The sequence below is a fragment of the Dromiciops gliroides genome, chromosome 1 (genome assembly GCF_019393635.1).
Source record: "Dromiciops gliroides isolate mDroGli1 chromosome 1, mDroGli1.pri, whole genome shotgun sequence".
Classification (NCBI taxonomy): Eukaryota; Metazoa; Chordata; class Mammalia; order Microbiotheria; family Microbiotheriidae; genus Dromiciops; species Dromiciops gliroides.
Genome location: NC_057861.1, coordinates 589593298 through 589610554, shown reverse-complemented (window position 1 = coordinate 589610554; position 17257 = coordinate 589593298). Strand labels below are relative to the sequence as shown.

Genomic DNA, 17257 nt, shown 5'->3' with positions numbered 1-17257 from the left:
ATGTTCTTTCCCCAGCACTACTAATTATGTAGAAAAATTATTGTATATCTACTGTGCAAATCTGATGTATAGAATTATATAGACTATACATACCTTGAGTGTCGGGATGACATCTAACTGCTATTTGAGATCAGTAATGATGATAATGATAATAACAGCACTTATAAAGTGGTTTAGAGGTTTTAAAGGCCTTCGTGTGTATTATTTCATTTGATCCTCATACAACCCTGTAATGTAAATGTTATTAGTATCTTCATTTTACAGATAAGGAAACTAAGGTTGAAATAAGTGACTTTCCAAGGAGATAAAACAGAAAATACGTTCAACAGAGAGTTCAGTTTGGTTGGTTTGAGGAATACAGGAAGGGGACTAATGTATAATAAGACTGAAAAGATAGGTTGGGGCCAGGATGCAAAAGGCTTTAAAAGTTAAAAAAGAGAGTTTACATTTTATCTTAAAGGCAATAGGGAACCACTGGAATTGATTGATTGGGGGAATGACATAATAAAATCTATATTGAGTGAAAATTAGTTTGGCAACAATGTTAAAGGTGGAATGAAGGTAAGAAAAATGAAGCGTGAAGATCACATAAGTAGCTGTTATAATAATCTGGGCAAGATGAGAAGACATCCTGAACTAAGGTTCGTAGCTGTGTTATTGGGAAAAGATGCCAAATATGTGATGACATAAAAACAGTAAAATTTTACAATTTATTACATATGTGGCATAAGGGAGAATTGGAAGTTCGGGATAATGCCATGGTTAAAAACCTGAGGAATTAGAAAAATGGTGGTGCCTTCTATAGAAATAGTGAAGTTTGAAAGAGGGCTAGGTTTGTAGAGAAAAGTAATGAATTCTTGTTTTGGTCATATTGAGTTTCTAATATTTAAGGAACATTAAGTATGCCTGTTATCTAATAAGAAATTGGTTATGTGCAACTGAAGCTCATAGAGGTCCTGCAGTATATATAGTATGTGATATTTGGATATTTTTTAATATAAGTGATATATAGTAAAATGTCGTCATCATCATCATCATGATATTGAATGACTGGTCCTGTAACATCTCTGGAAAAATAAATGGAAAGCAAAGGAATTGATCTTAGGGTCAACCAGAAGATACTGCAAAGCAGAATGAAATATCCAAATCAAGATGGTTAGGAAATAGAAAGAAAAAAAAGTCAGAACCAATTATGGCACTGTAGTTCAACTAAAAGCTTGTTACTCTTAGTTCTATTGAAGATGAAGGAATGGATCAAAGATGGAATAGAACTGTGCTCATGGTGAGTAGAATGATAACAGATAATGAATAGAATGTGGATGACTGGAAATTTATTTAGCTTTTTGTTTCTCTATCAAAGACTAGAAATGACAGAATGAGAAAGGCTACTGAGAAGATGAAACACAAGAGAAGTAGGGAAATATAAAGAAAACCCTTGGATATCTGATGGAGTCAAGTCAGCAAGAACAAAGTACATATTGCAGTAGTAAAACAAGCAAACAAACAAAGAACTAAACAACAACAACCAAAAAAAATAAAACACCCTGGTATCATTGCTGAGCTACTATCAATGTTTTTTGAAAGATTGTGATGAATTGCAGAGGAATCATAGAACTGAAGAACATTATTCTAATTGTTGAAAAAGGAAGAGAGTAAAATACACCAAACATAAGCTACTGAGCTTGACTTTTTCTGGCAAAAATTCTAGAATTTATTATTCAAGATCTAGTCAGTAATCATCTAGAATAGAGGTTAAAAAATTATGGTGGCCCAACAGAATTTGGTTTGTGGCCTGTTTTTATATGCACCTAAGAATGGCTTTTGAATTAAAATGATGAGAGTTTGTTTACAAAATTTAAAAAACAAAACAAAACAAAACAAAACACAAAAAAAAACCCAGTTCTTAGCTCAGGTAAAAAATAGGCTGTGGACTGGATTTGGCCCATCAGTCATAGTGTCCTGACTTCTGATCTAGCAAATGGAATTGAGATCACAGAAAGTCAGCATCATTTCATTAATAGTCATGCCAAACTAATCTATTTTTATGGGGTAAGAAGGGAATCAGGAAAGTCCTGTAGATATAACTTGCCTAAAGTTCACTAAACCAGTTTTTAAAGCCTCATGCTATATTTATCGGCAAGATGGAGAGGTGTGGTTTACACAACCATAAAGTTGGAAGATTTATAAAAGGTTCCATAGGAGCACTCAAGTAATAATAGTCATCAATGGTTTGATATTGACAAACGAATAAGCATTTATTAAGAGTACTTATTATGTGCCAAGTACAGTGCTAAATGCCAGGGCTACAAAGAAAAGGCAAAACAGACTTTGCCTTTAGCGGGCTTATATTCAAATAGGGGAGACAAGTGTCTGTACATTGGCATGTCATTTATAAAGCTACCCGCAGACTAGATGGTTGATATGGAAGGAGAATTCTGATGATCTCCTAGAGGTTCTTTCATTGGTTTTGTTCTTTTTGACATTTTAAAAGTCAAGTTTGTTAATCAATAACTTTCAAGTATTGGGAGGAATAGTTAATTTACTGGATAACAGAATCAAGGTCCAAAAAAGATCTTGCTAGGCTAGACCATTAAGCTAAGTCTAGTAAGATGAAATTTTATGGGGATAACAAACATGTCTTACAAGTGGGTTCAAATGATCAGTTTTGAAAGAATAAGATGAGAGAGCTATTTTACACAGTGTATATCAGAAAAGACCTAGGGGGATTTAATGGACTATAAATATGATAACCATTCCCCCAAACCCCTTAAAAACCCTAATGAATTCTTTGAGAGTGGCCAATGTCTACAGCTAGGTAAGAAGTAGTATTCTGCAAGTCCTGCTCCATCTGGAACATCTTCTCTAGGAAAGGAATCAGTGACTAGGCAAGCATCCATAGGAACATAATGTGAGATTTAAAATTGGATACAAGAGCATTAAACTCCCTTTTAACCTTTCCCTTATTTATCTCCCAGACCAGTAAGTGGGCTTTTATTATTTGGGAATTACAAGGTGATGTTGATTAGAGAGATAGGAAAGTAGAAATACAAACAAATAGTCTTAAATCTAAGCTTAGTCTATATTCCCTATAGAACTCACCAAAAACCCAAGGCCAGGGGGCAGCTAGATGGCGCAGTGGTTAAAGCACCGGCCCTGAATTCAGGAGTACCTGAGTTCAAATCCGACCTCAGACACTTGACACTTACTAGCTATGTGACCCTGGGCAAGTCACTTAACCCCCATTGCCTGCAAAAACAAAAAAACAAAAACAAACAAACAAACAAACAAAAAAACCCAAGGCCACCTCTGAGGCTGAGAGCCGCGTCAAGCGTTTGCTGTTGCAGAGAACCAGGCCGAGTCGAACCTGAGTCAGCGTCTGTGTGTGCAGAGCAAACCAGCGAGCAGACAAGGAGAGTGGAAAAAGACCATTCTCTCCTTGCCTTTTAAGCTAATAATACAGTATTTAGAGGGGTAGTATGAAAAACAATGAGAAATATATGTATATATATACATAAAGACACATATATACACGTATGTTTATATATGTGTGTATATGTATACATGATATAAATATATATTTAAAGAATATTAATAGCACATTTAAAAATGCTAGCTATGGTCAAAAAATGAAAAGTTTTAAGATTAGAAACCAATGCTCCCTGAGGCCTCTTATTCAACATTTCCATAGGTAAAGGAAAATGATAAATTTTAAATGAGGGAAGAGAAGTGTGTTTGAAACTCAGGTTGACATTCATCTCCCCATGTAAATAGAGTTGCACATGGCAATTCAGCTAAGTCCCCTGTTGGTCTAGCACAGCAAAGATTATTCAGAGCAAAGAGTTCTTTCTTCTCAGACATTAAGAGAAATGCCTGCTACCAATTAAGCAAGAAATTGACAAGAGAAACCTTTGAGCCTAGCCATTCAATATTATGAAAAATTCAGCATCTAGATCAATGGAAATTCATTTATAACTTTTGTATGATAGAGAACAGCTCTTAGGTAAGCATTTTCAAAGCCAAACTATGGGATACAGAGAACAGATTTTTTTACTGGACCTCCCCTAGGAGAATTAGCCAGAATGTGCTGTCCCTGCCTTCCTTTATTAGGATGAGTAGCCACATAATCACCCCAAGGGCTCCTGTTCCTTTACCAATTTTCCCCAATATGAACTCTTCATAATGCATTGTGGCTTGGATCCCAATATCAGGAAAACATGTGTTTCTACAGGTTTGATTTCTTTAATATCTTATTGGATCAAGGGTTCTTAATCTGGGGTCTCTGGACTTTTTAAAAAATGGATAATTCTACTTAAATAATTGGTTTTCTTTATAGTCTTGTGTGTAGTCTTTTATGCATTTTTTAAAAAGTTATTATAAGAAGGGGTATATAGGCTTGAACAGATTGTCAAAGGGGTTCATGATATAAATGGTTAAGAATCCCTTCATTAAAATGACAACTACTGAAATTTTCTTATCTTATAGGTTTGGGAAGATCTATTTTTTAAATCAAGTATAAATCATCTTTATATTTCCCTGAATCTTTTTGCGGGGGAAAGAACAAGATCTCCTCCTACTTTGATGTGGAAGAAATTTGTATTCTATTTGATTTGCATTTTGAGTATGCTTTTCAACAGACAGGTAATTTTATCCCTAGTGATTTCCTCTGGAAGTGGTATTATCTCATTTACAACACTAGGGTGACCCTGTCATCTAGCCCTGCCCACAACTTTGGCAGCTGAAGATAAACTCTTTTAAGTCTGATAACAGCTGATTGGTAAATTAAGCCCATGCTTCAGATGTCCCCCTTCAAGGATCCTGCATCATAAACAGCAAAGCTTCAGTAAGAGACTCTGGATATTTCTTGGTCCCACTTTCACCTTGCTTCCTCATACAAACTAAAATCACAGGGTGACCTTCACTTAAGGAAGGTAATAAGGATGCTGAGTGAATAGAACATCTTACTGAGGATCATTTTTGGGGGGGTGGGGGGGTGAGGCAACTGGAGTTAAGTGACTTGCCCAGGGTCACACAGCTAATAAGTGTCAAGTGTCTGAGTCCAGATTTGAACTCAGGTCCTCCTGAATCCCAGGCCAGCGCTCTATCCACTGTGCCACTTAGCTGCCCCAAGGATCATATTTTTAAAGCTGGAAAACACCTTAGATGTGATCTAATTCAAATACTTCATTTTTATTAGATGAGGAAGTCGAGGCCCAGAAATTATTTGTCCAGGGTCTCTCAGGCAGTAAGAGCAAAACCAAGATCCAAACTCATGTCCTTCAACTCTGAATCAATCTGTATCCTATATAATATTAAAATTCTGGGGATAGAAAACATGTTAAAGCATCAATTTTTAACCTTTCTGTCACAGATCCCTTTGGAGATTCAATGAAATCTATAGATCCCTTCTCAGAATATTTTTAAATGCATAAAATAGGATTACAAAGAAAACCAATTATATTGAAATATGCTATGTATGTGTGTGTACATATACATATGTGGGCATATATGTATATATACACATACATATATGCATGTATCTATATATGTAAATGTATATGTATATATGAAATATAAATTCATAGAAAGCAGGTTAAAAATTTCTGACTATATAGACTCAGGTTTGTAGGCTTAAAGCCTGAAGGAACCTTGGCAGGTCATCGTTTCTAACCCTATCATTTTTCTAAATGATGAAATTTAGGCCCAGATAGTATAAGCTACTTTCCTCAGGTCATTCAGGTATCAAGTAGAAGAAAGTTGGGATTCAAACCTAGGTCTTCTGAATTGAATCAGGACTGTCTCCACTGAAGACTACCTAGTACAATATTGCATTTTAAAAAGCAGTAATGGGATCTGTCCAAGGTCACACTGATAGTAAAGCCAGGACTTGAAGTCAAATCTTCAAACACCCCATCTAGGGCTTATTTAGTCACAGTCTTTCTTTTATGCCTCCCTGAGAGCATATACTCAATCCTGAGAATTGCTGAAATCCTAGATTAGTTAGATGCGTATGGTAAAAGAAGAGAATTTTCGATCAAGCTTTATCTGATGACCTTTTAGAGTCAAAAGGAACCCAAATGAATCACTCTAGCCAGATTTCAAATTCATCTACTTTGATAATAAAGGGAATTTCCATGAAGAATTTTGGGGCAAGATGGCTGCCTAATATTTCTAATACAGCATGGAAATGGTTTTAGTTCTGTTTATTTCTGAAATTGGATGCCTGTGTAAGATAGGAAAGTCAATACGAGTATGAATGTGGATTCTAGATAGCATATAGAGGTATCTCTTGGATCTGGTTCATTTTTGCAGAGAGGGAAGAATTAGGAGCTATATTAGTATCACCAGAAAATCCTTTGGGGGATGGTGTACAGGCATGCTATCCCTGGAAGTGCTTCAAGGGTGAGCACTCTTCTCCAATCCCTGAGAGGGAGGTACCAGACTAGAATCACATCTATCTCTTCTTTCAAATTTTTATCATCTAGGGGTTCAATGCTGTCAGAAAAAACAACTTTCCTGGTTGCTTTCAAAGGTGAGGGAAGACCTTAATTTGTACTTACCATTCAGCTTAATGCCACTACATGCTTAACCACCTAATGATCATACAAAAAAACCCAATGATAACTAGCAAATAGGGAGTGATTCCATTTGTCCAAGCAAATAGCAAGCAGCAATAGGAGATGTTATGCAGATTAAAATATTCCAAAGAATATATAATGATTTATAAGATCTCCACCTGGAAGTTAGGTGAGATTTCAGTAAGAGTAAAACTCTTATTTACACCCTTTAAGTTAAATTTCCCCAAATTTCTAGGAAGGTAAATCAGAAATCAGAGACATTTTCAAGTCCCCCCCTCTCCCCCTCCCCAGTGTGCCCTCTCTCCATGCATCTCTATCCCCAGAAGTCTATGGAACAATACCTATCTCTGTTTAAAGAAGTTCTCACACCAACTCCACCCTTTACACAGGTGTCATTTCATCATTCTCTCCCCATCTAGAAGTCACACACATATACACAGAAATATATATATATATATATATATATATATATATATATGTATGTATATAAAACTATCCATCCATCTTTCTATGTATCTGTGTATCTATGTATCTATCTATCATCTTGAAGTGCATAGAACTGAACCTGAAATCAGAAGACCTGAGTTCAAATCAACCATCAGAAATTTACTAGCTGTGTAATCCCTGAACAAGTTGCCTCTGTCAACCTCAGTTTCCCCATCTATAAAATGGGAATAATAATAGCAACTACTTCCTAGGGTCATTGCAAGAATAAAATGAAATATTTCTAAAGCACTTTTCAAATCTTAAAGCTATATATCTATAGAACAAAATTAACATAAAAAGGAAATATTATGCATCTTAAAAATTGTTTGGATTTCTGAGTTCCTTGAATTTGAATATATGAGTCAGGTACAAATGTGAGGTTTACAACTCAGCCTAGCTACAAAAGAGATACTTGGAGGGCACTATTTCCCATGTGTTGACACTGGTAAATCTTAAATCTATTTCTACCTATTTTATTTTCAATTCTGTCATCTGGAGCTTGGAGTCAATTGCCAATATTTATTCATGTATGCCTCACTTTAAGCAATCAACTCATTCTTGAAACCCTATCTGTGAATTGATTTTGGAAAATCAAGCCTTATTTTTCTCATCAGTTTATGTTATAATTTAGGCAAGGCTTGCCTTTTAATTCTGATTGATTTTCAATTGACATATGAATCCCTTCCAATGCCAGTTTCAAACTCTGTGCCTAGTCACTTACATATGTGGTTATAAATTCATAACAAGTGTTTAGATACACTATAAACAATCACTTATCTGTGCCATAAGGAAGACTACTATTCCTTAAAAAAAGACTTATAGTTAGTAGATGCTTAATAAATATTCACTAGTTGATAAATAGTTCCCGTCCCTAATTTTTTTTCTTTAAGTGAAGATACTGGATGATAGATTCAAGATTCAAAAGCATCTTAAGAGTTGAGAAAATTGAGACAAGTCTAACTTAATAAGGATAAATGTGATCTTATTTCTGATTTTAAAAATAAATTAAAGATAGGGCAGGGAAATAATAGAGAGTAGTTCATCTGAAAAAGATCTGGTATTTTCAATCAATGGAGAGTTCAGGATGAGTCCACAGTGATACTGCAGGCAAGCAAGCCAATGATACCTTAGGCAATATTCAAAGGAATCCAATAGACACTAGAAATAAGGCAATGATAGTTTGTACCATTTATTATATTCACTTTTGGGTGCTATATTTTAGGAAGTATATGGCCCTTGATGCTGTTACTTCTCATCTTCCCTGGGTGTTTTCTTCTTCAATCATCTTCTCTTTCTAATCTTCAACACCTTTTCCCACTTTCTCCTTCCCTGCTTCTCTCAAACACATCCAGTAAATAATCTCTACTATAAATAAAACCTTCTCTTGACTGGACTTGTCTTCAAGTTATTATGACCACCAAACTAGAAAAAAAGGTGTTTGTATTTATTGCCTTCATGTTTTCACATCCCACTCATTTCTTAATCCATTGCAATCTGCTTTCCAGCACTACCACTTGATTAAAACTGCTCTCTCCAAGGCTTTAACACATGGGTCCATTGGCCTTTTCTCAGTATTCACCCTTCCTGAGCTTTCTGCTGCATTTGACACTCTCGGACACTGTTATCTTCTAGATCCTCTCTCATCCCTGATTGTTCATGACATCCTCTCTCCAGGTTCTTCTCCTACCCAACTGATTCCCTGTCCCACCCTATTCTCAGGTTCCTTTTCTGGATCATCATCTCCCACCTACTATAACATGGACTATAATCCATGCTTTCTTCTCTTCGCTTTATGCTAGTGGTTCTCAAACTTTATTTTTTAATTTTTCACAGTATTTTTTGCCATAAAGAATCACAATGCACAGAATGTTTTAAGTTGGTAACCACATATACATGTAATTGCAAGTATCAATTTCCATACAATTCACAGAACACCTAGATAATTATAGTCCTTGATTATACTAGGACATTTTTTGAGAACCATTCTCTCTCTATCTCTATCTCTCTATCTCTCTCTCATCTTTTCCCTTGTCTTTGTCTCTCTGTTTTTGTCTCTCCCCATCTCTGTATCCTATCTCTCTTATTTTTGTCTCTGTGATTTTCTGTATATCTCTGTCCCTCTGTCTCTCTCCTGGTCTCTGTCTGTCTGTTTCTGTCTCTCTCATTAAAAATTTGCTAGCACATTCCTTTTTCTAGATGACTGAAATAAAACCAGAGGGATAAAAAGTATAAAGAGGAAGTTTTAGATTAGATTTGAGGGGAAAATTCTAACAATTAGACCTACTCAAAAATAGAGATGGTTGATTCACAGGTTGCGGTTCCCCCTTTGCTGGAGTTCTTCAAGCAAAGCTATATGTGGGATATACTGTAGGTGAAATTATAGTTCAGTTATGAATAGGACAAAGTGGCCTCTTAAAAGCAAGAATTATCTTTTGTCTTTATTTGTATCTCCAGAATTTAGCACAATGCCTGACAAACATCATACAAATTTAATAAATATTTATTGAGTGATTCTAGAAATCTCCTTGAACTCAGACTCCATGACCTTTTTGCAATGTGAATAATCCTTACATCTACTCCCATTTCTCTATTTATATTTTGGCATATTTGTATTTTAATAAACAGAGGATGGAAATAATATATGGTCACAAAGTTTTCTTTAAAAAATTTCAAGACTTCGTTGTTTCAGTGACCTTGGTTTGATAATCTAAACATCAGATGGCTCTAGAGATATTGCCATTATTTTTGAGAGCATGGGGAGTGTGGGTGGAGTAGGAAGGGGGCATTGCTTGAGTCTCCCCACTCTAAAAGTATTTTAAATCAATGCCTGCTGAGTTTGAGTGGATAATGATTAGGAAATCTGAGGCGTGACACTTCAAGAACAGATGGTGGATGTCCTCAGACTTACTCCCCCAACTTCCTAAAGAGCCTTTGGACCAATCATGTGGTATGCTATAGCCATCTGGAACCACTGCCCATTATGCTTAATACATGCCCTGTTCCTGAGAAGCGTCTGGTGAAGAAAGAGGTTGAAGATATTTATGAGTGCTCAATTGGAAACAACACATAGAGATTAAGTAGGAAATGATGACCAGGAAATGAACAGAAGTTCAGAAGAAGGTCTTTGGGGTATGTGGGATGAATAAGCAGACCCATCATCAGTATAAGTTGTTCTACATGATGAGAATTAGTGGATCAGCTTCTAGCTTCTTTCAAAACAAAGCTCAATTGCTACCTTCTGCAGAAGACCTATCAATGCCCGAACAACTGCTAGGCTCTTATTCTCTAAAGTTACTGTATATCTATTCTGTAAGAATCTTTAACGTGCCTATTTATTTACATGATGTCTCCCCTATTAGTAAACATCTTGAGGGCAGATGGTTTTGGCTTTCTTTTTAATCTCTATGAATCACAATCAAAACCACTTTCACCACCACCACCACCATCATCTAGATTATCATTGCCAGTATTTATAAAGCACTTTGAGAATGACAAAGTACTTTACATATGTTATCTAATTTGATTTTCACAATAACCCTATAGTGTAGCTGCTTATTTTACAAATGAGGAAACTAAGGCTGATGGAGGTTAAGTGACTTTCTCTGACTCACATAGCTAATAAGTGTCTTCCTGATTCTACATCCAACACTCTATCCGCTATGCCATGTAGCTGTCTCACTCATAGGAAATGTTCAATGAATACTTATTGACTGATTGATCTTCTCACAGATGTCCTCTAATTCCTATGGGGTAGTAGAATGTCTTTTTTTCCCCAAATTTGAAGTTTTTTACCTATATATATATTTTTTCTTCACAGGTTTAGTTTTCACAGCAAAATTCTCTGCTCCGGAAGGTTGAATATTTTGACTTGCAGAAGCAAGGTGCTATTCAAGATGTTGGGAGGATAAGTAAATGTGACATTTGCCAAGGTTGGCAAAAAAAAAAAAAAAGGATATTGTCACTCTATGTTAAGGTAGCTAGGTGGTGCAAAGGAAAGAGTACTGAGGTTTAAATGTCATCTCAGAAACTTACCAGCTATGTGACCCTAAGTAAGTTACTTAACCTTTTTGCCTCACTTTCTTCATCTGTAAAATGAGCTAGAGAAGGAAATGGCAAACTCTAACATCTTTACCAAGAAAACCCCAAAAGGAGGCATGGAGAGTTGATCACAACTGAAAAATGATTCAGTAACAATAATAAGTTGTCTCTACAAAACTATTTGTACCCTTTATTGCTGGAGATGGGTTCCATTACTCTATCCTCCTTATTTTGCTCTGTCATGAAGAGGCTTTAAATAAAGCCTTGCAGAGAGTAACCTCTTTACTATGTACTGAAAGCAGAAGGGTTTGGGGGTCTCCAACACAACAGACAAACTGCACAAGAAGAAGACTTTACGTGTTTGGGTTTTTGTTGTTGTTTTTTCCCTCTTTTTGGGGGTGGGGTGCAGGTTGATACTGGCATGTTTAACACTGACAAAGAAAAATGTTTTCACCCAGGCCTCTGCTTATCTTCTGTCCAAAGAGCTGAACTTCAGTTACTGATCAAGTGGAAACAAAATCACAGCCGGAGTGTCATTAAAAGATGAATAAGTAAAGGAGCAAAGTAGATGGATGAATACAAAATGAAAGAGGGCTCATGTGCTAAACTGATGGCTTTACTCTAGCCAGTACTGGCTTATCAAAGGCAAACCTGAAAGAGGAAATGAAATGACAAAATCATTGAAAAAGAAGCCCTGGAGAAAAGAACATGGGCATGGTAGCCTGGGGGCATGTTTATTAAAAAGAGCTAACAAGAGGCAGTCATATCCCTATATCCAGCATCTTTTCTGGGTAATAAAAATGTATCCTCAAAAAAAAAAATGTATCCTCTTGAGAAAAATAACCATTTAATGAAATCTTTCCCCTATATCTAATTATAAGTCAAGAGCTATGGACTCTACACTTCAACTAATTTTTATCTGTCGCATTTTTTCACTTCTTTCCTCCTCTCAAGTTCAGATTTTTGTATATTTTCACCTAGAACATTGTGATAACCCTCTGCCTCTCTACCTTTTCCAGTCCTTTCTTCATAAGACTGCCAAAGGCATCTTCCTAGTATACATGCCTCATGATATTGTACCAAAGATGCAAGTTTCAGTGGCTACTGATTATTTAGCAAATAATTAAATCCATTTTAACTTAAATGTATACTACATATGAATACACATGTAGTACAAAGTACCACAATGTAAATTATTTGAGAATGCAGACCTTCTTTTTTTCACCCAGGTGTCCCTAGGATCCAGAACAGTGCTTTGCCCAGGACATCAATAAACCAAGGAGCACACAGAGGAGGAGGAGGAGATTGATGAAGGTACTCAAGTCCATACCATATGACGATCAGTTGAAAGAACTTTTATCAAGGTTTCACTTCCATTAATAACTCTTTCAAGAGAGTTATCCAGATCCTCCTCCCAAAATACTAGTCCCACTTCTCCCCAACCCCCTCCATTTTTATGTGGTATATAGCAAGTATTTACTTCTCTGTGCATCCCACTGTAATGTAAACGCCTTGAGGGCAAGGAATTTTGTCATTTTTTGTTTTGTTTTTGAATGTCCAGCAACTATCACAGTGCCTAACACATATTAAGTGCTTAATAAACACTTAACAACAATAATAGCAATAATTTATAATAATGATAATAATACATAGCTAACATTTATATGGGACTTCAACATTTGCAGTGCTTAACCTATATAGTATCTCATTTGATCCACACAACAACTCTGTGAAGTAGGTGTTTATTATCCCCATTTTGCATGAATGAAATTTAGTCTGAGATAGATAAAGTGATTTGTCCAGGGACACACAGCTAGTAAGTATCTGAGACAGGATTCAAACTCAGTTCATCCTGACTCTGAGTCTAGTGCTCTATTTCCCCCCCTCCCCCGCCCCGCCCGGAGAAAGGAAGACATGATAACTCTTCATTGTTTTGAAGGACTAGTAAATAGAATTGGATTTATATTTTTTCTACTTGGCCCCAGAGAGCAGAACAGGAAACAATGTGTGGAAGTTGCAAAGATGCAAATATGAGGTTGTTGTTTGTCCTTCACTCTCAAAGAAGACTATGACATCAGGATAATGTCATGACTTGCACTGAATTAGATTTAAGTGAGGGAAGGCTGTACAAAGTCACTGTCTCTTCCAAAGCCAGTGGCAAGGATGACTGGAGATGGCCCGGGGTGTTTAAGGCAATTAAGGTTAAGTCACTTGCCCAGAGTCATACAGATAGTATCTGAGATGAGATTTTGAGCTCTATCTATTGTGCTACCCTGCTGCTCTATAAGTTTGAGCTGAAGTCAGAAAAAAGAAAAGTAGCCTAACAATTAAACCTAGGCAAATGTATAATAGATTTTCTTGGAAAGTGGGGGAAAGGGGTAGCCCTGTCATTGAAAGATTTCAAGGAAAGATTCATGATCACTTTCTGAGGATGTCATGAAGGAGTTTCTTTTTCAGGTCTACATTAAACTATATAGTATTTGAGTCTCTTTCCAACATGAAAGTTCTACAATTCTTTGAAACATTTGTTGAAAATATATTCCATGCTTCTTAGTCTTAGTAAAGTGATCAAATTCAACATTCTGAACATAATAATTCACAACTAAAAATACTTATAATTTTATAGCACCTATTTCTTATAATAACACTGTGAAGAAAAGTGTGTATTATTTTACACCCATGTTATAGATTTGAAACTTGAGGTTTGACCATGGTTGCCAACTCATATCAGAACCAAGGCTTTCTGTCTTGATGTTCGATGATTTTTTTCCCTCATCTCTATCACATTGTCTCCAATTGCCCTTAGAGTTGAGTGTCTGTGTGTGTGTGCATGTGCATTTATGTAGACCTCTTTGCTCCACACTGCTAGACTTTTTTAAAATTTTTATGCCTACTTTAAAAAAAATCTCTCTGTCTTCATTCTTATTGTCAAGCTGGTAGCTAACACTTGCTGTTATTAGCATTATATCTATGTTAAGGTCATTTAATGTAGGGATTTTTTCACTTTTGTCTTTGAAACCTCAGTACCTAGTACACTGCCTGGCACATAGTAGGTTATTTATAGATTCTTATTGATTGATTATTTTAACTCCTTCCTCCCTTCTGCCTTCTCATTGACTGCTGCTGACCTTTTCGTATTCCTATAATACTTTGTATTGATCTCTTGACCCTCAAAAAATACATATCAATGCTTCACAAAATATAAGATACCAGATATTATATATATATATATATAAAATCAAGCATTATTACTATTGTTATCATAGCATTTAACACCCTATCACCCTTCTGTGCCACAAAGTTACTTCCTCTTTAAAAATGGAATGTCTTTTATTTTTCAACTTATCCATGGTGATTAAATGCCCAATGGGATTTATTTGACACATGAAACTTTTTTTAAAAAATCATGAGCAACTTCTTTATCAGCTTGAGACATCACCAGTTGTGAATTTTCAACCTCTGAGGATGAGATTTTAGATGCAGCTCAAAGTGGGGCATGTGGGGAAGATGAGATTAACCAAAACAGCCCTCCATGGGAGCCTGATGTGATCAACCTCCCCATGCCACTAACTGCAGAATGGAAGGAATGGATAGACATCAGGACCTGCAGTGCAGTCAGCATGCCCCATTTTCCAGGCCACTTTTCAGCAGGGAGGGAGGGAGAGAGGCAGCAAGCATCCTTACCCTGTTTTCAAGCTGACCAGAGCATCCTCGACTCCCTTCTGGTTGAATTTAGTCATATACTGATGCATGTAAGGGTAATTATTCCTGATGTTCCTCTCTGTGCTCCCGTTAGGAACTGTGCCAAACCGAAAAGGGGGGGAATAATCGTGAGGTTTCTGAAACTAGAGGAAAAGAAGAAAACAAATTTGCATTACATCCCAGGAAGTGTAAACACACACAAAAGTATTAATAAGCACAAGTAAAAGAATCATATGCATCTTCTCTGGGCCGTTTTGAATTTAACCAAGCCCCATGCATCCCTTGTGTGCCCAGATGACTTGTTATGATTTCTTTCTTTAGTCTGAACTTTAGCACTTGATTATATATTCTGTTCTACCCTATATATTAATCTTGTCCTCATCCGGAATAGAGGGCCCTAATGGAGTGGGGTGGCATAATGAATAGAGCATTGTGCCTGGTCAGGAAGCTCTGAATTCAAATCCAACTTCAAACCCTTACTGGCTAAACAAATCACTATACCTCTGTTGGCCTTAGTTTCCTCAACTGTAAAATTGAGATAATAACACTATTTGTTTCCCAGGGTTGTTGTGAGGATAAAATGAGTTAATATTTGTAAAGTATTTAGCACAATGCCAAGCACATGGTAGGCCCTTGGTAAATGCTTGTTTCCATTCCTTCCTTCTTTTTTAATTGTTATAGGTTTTCCTCCCAGAATAACTTTTAATTTTTTTAATTTAAAAAAATTTTCCCAATTATATGTAAAAACAATTTTAACGCTCATTTTTAAAATTTGAGTTCCAAATTCTCTTCCTCCCTTTCTTCTCCTTTGCCCTAAGATGGTCATCAATTTGATGAAGATTATACATGTGCAATCATGTAAAACATATTTCCCTCTTAGTAATGTTGTGAAAGAAAACACAGACCAAAAAAAAAAAAAAACGAAACAAGAAGAAACCATGAAAAAAATAAAGTGAAAATTATGCTTCAATCTGCATTTTAGACTCCATCAGTTCTTTCTCTGGAGGTGAATAGCATTTTTCATCATGAGCCCTTTAGAATTGTTTCAGATTATTGTATTACAGAGAATAGCTAAGTTATTCACAGGTGATCATTGTACAATATTACTATTGCTATATACAATGTTATTCTGGTTCTGCTCATTTTACTTTGCATCAGTTCATGTAAGCCTCCACAGTTTTTTTGAAAGCATCCTGCCTGGCATTTCTTATAGCACAATGATATGTCATTACAATTATGGAACATCAGTTGTTGAACCATTCTCTGATCCTCAATTTACAATTCTTTGCCATGCAAAAAACCCCACAAAACCAAAAAACAAAAAAACAAAAAAATAACCCAAACCCTGCTAAAAATAATATTTCTACAAATAAACCCTTCTTGCTTTCTCTTTTTTCTCTCTTTGGGATACAGACATAGTAGTATTATTGCTACCCTTTGGGTATAACTACAATTTGCTCTTCAGTATAGTTGAGTTAGTTCACAACTCCACCAGTAGTGCATTTAGTGTTTTCCCACATCCCCTCCAACATTTATCATTTTCCTTTTCTGTCATATTAGCCAATCTGATAAGCATGAGGTAGGATCTCAGAATTGTTTTCATTTGCATTTCACTAATAAATAGTCATTTGAAGCATTTCTTTGCCTTAAAACTGTCTGTTCATATCCTTTTATCATTCATCAATTGAAGAATGACCTGTATTCTTCTTCCTTTCTTCATTCCTTCCTTCATTCCTTCTTCCCTTTCCTCTTTCCTTCCTTCCTTTCTTTAAATACCACATGATGGCTAACATTGGATTGGGTCCATACTAAGTGCTCAATAAGTGACATCTGGTATTACTGTATTTTATTGGGTGTCCCAAAAGTCATTGTAGTATTAACATTTGCCTTTAACTTAAAATTGCACTAGGGCCTATGGAGTATCATATATCAGGTTTTGTTATTGTTACTATAACTGTAATACTTTAACTACACATACTACTTTATGCCTCTAGTCTCAACTTAGTCATTAACTATTGAAAAAATTGGTTAATCATGTTGAGTCTCAATTTCTTCATATGTAAAATGGGATATAACCCTCACAATGTCTTTTCTTTTGTAAAGATGAAATCTATTATTTAGGGATAAAATAAACCATACATAAGTGTTTTATAAAAATATAAAAGCATTATGTTAACATCAGACATTACTAACATAGTATTTCAAACCTACACTTCCTAACACAGTTAATTACTTAAAAATATGCATGAATTTTAGAATTTATTTTAGAATGTCTCCCAAGGGCTTAGTAACCCTGGGGCTATATGTTCCATGTCCAAAAAGAAAACAAAAAATAAATAAATAAGCATATCTAACTTTTGTTTTCATGGAACTTTCTACGGTAATTTTTTTTATTATGTATGCACTGGTATTATACTAAAGTATAAGGCATAATGTTGAACAAATATTTAGCCATT

The 17257-nt window shown here is 35.7% G+C and overlaps 1 protein-coding gene across 3 annotated transcripts in view; it reads right to left on the bottom strand.

The window, feature by feature from the left end:
* The window catches only part of GRIN2A (glutamate ionotropic receptor NMDA type subunit 2A), a 518589-nt gene that overhangs the window by 54072 nt on the left and 447260 nt on the right, over positions 1-17257 (bottom strand). For all 3 annotated transcript variants that reach the window (XM_043988231.1, XM_043988241.1, XM_043988249.1), the window contains exon 10: positions 14784-14944. In XM_043988231.1, coding sequence (XP_043844166.1) covers positions 14784-14944 — 161 coding nt within the window. The remainder of the gene's footprint in view (positions 1-14783; positions 14945-17257) is intronic.